This window comes from Atta colombica, unplaced genomic scaffold, assembly GCF_001594045.1.
Source record: "Atta colombica isolate Treedump-2 unplaced genomic scaffold, Acol1.0 scaffold174, whole genome shotgun sequence".
Lineage (NCBI taxonomy): Eukaryota > Metazoa > Arthropoda > Insecta > Hymenoptera > Formicidae > Atta > Atta colombica.
This window is the reverse complement of record NW_017259265.1, coordinates 70,411-71,518: the sequence shown is the minus strand read 5'-3', so window position 1 is coordinate 71,518 and position 1,108 is coordinate 70,411. Positions and strand designations below refer to the sequence as shown.

The 1,108-nt window shown below is 30.4% G+C and overlaps 1 protein-coding gene across 1 annotated transcript in view; it reads right to left on the bottom strand.

The window, feature by feature from the left end:
• Nucleotides 1-1,108, bottom strand: part of LOC108686314 (major royal jelly protein 1-like) — a 3,804-nt gene that overhangs the window by 2,242 nt on the left and 454 nt on the right. The window contains exons 2-4 of the mRNA XM_018191560.1: nucleotides 949-1,106; nucleotides 570-785; nucleotides 297-468 (exon numbers count right to left, since the gene is read on the bottom strand). Coding sequence (XP_018047049.1) covers nucleotides 297-468; nucleotides 570-785; nucleotides 949-1,106 — 546 coding nt within the window. The remainder of the gene's footprint in view (nucleotides 1-296; nucleotides 469-569; nucleotides 786-948; nucleotides 1,107-1,108) is intronic.

The window sequence follows — 1,108 nt, the reverse complement described above, 5'->3', positions numbered from 1 at the left end:
TTATATGTAAAATATTTTTTCCCGAAAATGGCAGTTCTATATTTTTTAATTTTCATTTTAATGATTCTAAATATAACAAGAAAAAATAAATAATAAAAAAATAAGAAAGTGATAAATAATTATATTAAGTTTTTGTCAGATTTATAGCAGCACAATTTGATATTGTCAGATATTATAAATTCTGTGTGAATGCCTTTCCCACAAAAACTTATAGCAGATTCTAATGAAAATCTGTTTTGTTAGATTTAGCTATCTGGAAATATTCTTTTCTGATTAAATAGAAAACAAATACTTGCCTTCACCAATAGTTGTTATGCCGTAGGTAGAATCGGTGATAGGATATCGCTTATTTGCTACTAGAACATCAACATCAGTCGGTTTCATAAAATCAGATTCGACTCTGCATAACTTTGAAGTATACCCATTATATATTATTAAGCCAGTCCCTTCCACGTCTCCCATGAATACCTGATTGCAATTTTATTAATACAATTCTCTCTCTCTCCCTCCTTCTCTCTCTCTCTCTCTCTCTCGTACTAAACAATTTTTTTTAAATAGGAAGTACTAACAATCACATTATCCTTCACATTTTGACAATCCGCGTCAGAAATAGCAATTGTAGATATCAATCCGTGGTTAGTTTTATTATGAGCAATGTTAAATGGAACAATAACACGTTTAACCAATTTATCAGTTGATAAATCGAAGATTAGTAACTGCGGTAAGCATAATTGGTTCTCCCCAATTCTTCCACCATCCACAACGAATAAATGATTGCATATAATCTGAGATGATAAAAATATGCAAATTATTTTATATTTTATTCTTATTATATAAATTGTTGGAAACGCAATATATAATTGTTAACATCCAACATACTGTTGGTCTTAAACGCAACAATCGAATGTATAAATTGTTACTTAGATAAAAGATATTAATAATACTAACTTCTATTTGATAAACACCACCTGTAATTCCTTTACAATCATCTTTATACCAAGACCAATCTGGATATGGACGCAGAAGAGGTCCACCTTCTCCTTGTTTCTCAGTTACTGTCATCACACCAAGTGGTATGCTATCGTCTCTTATCGCCGTAATGAATACT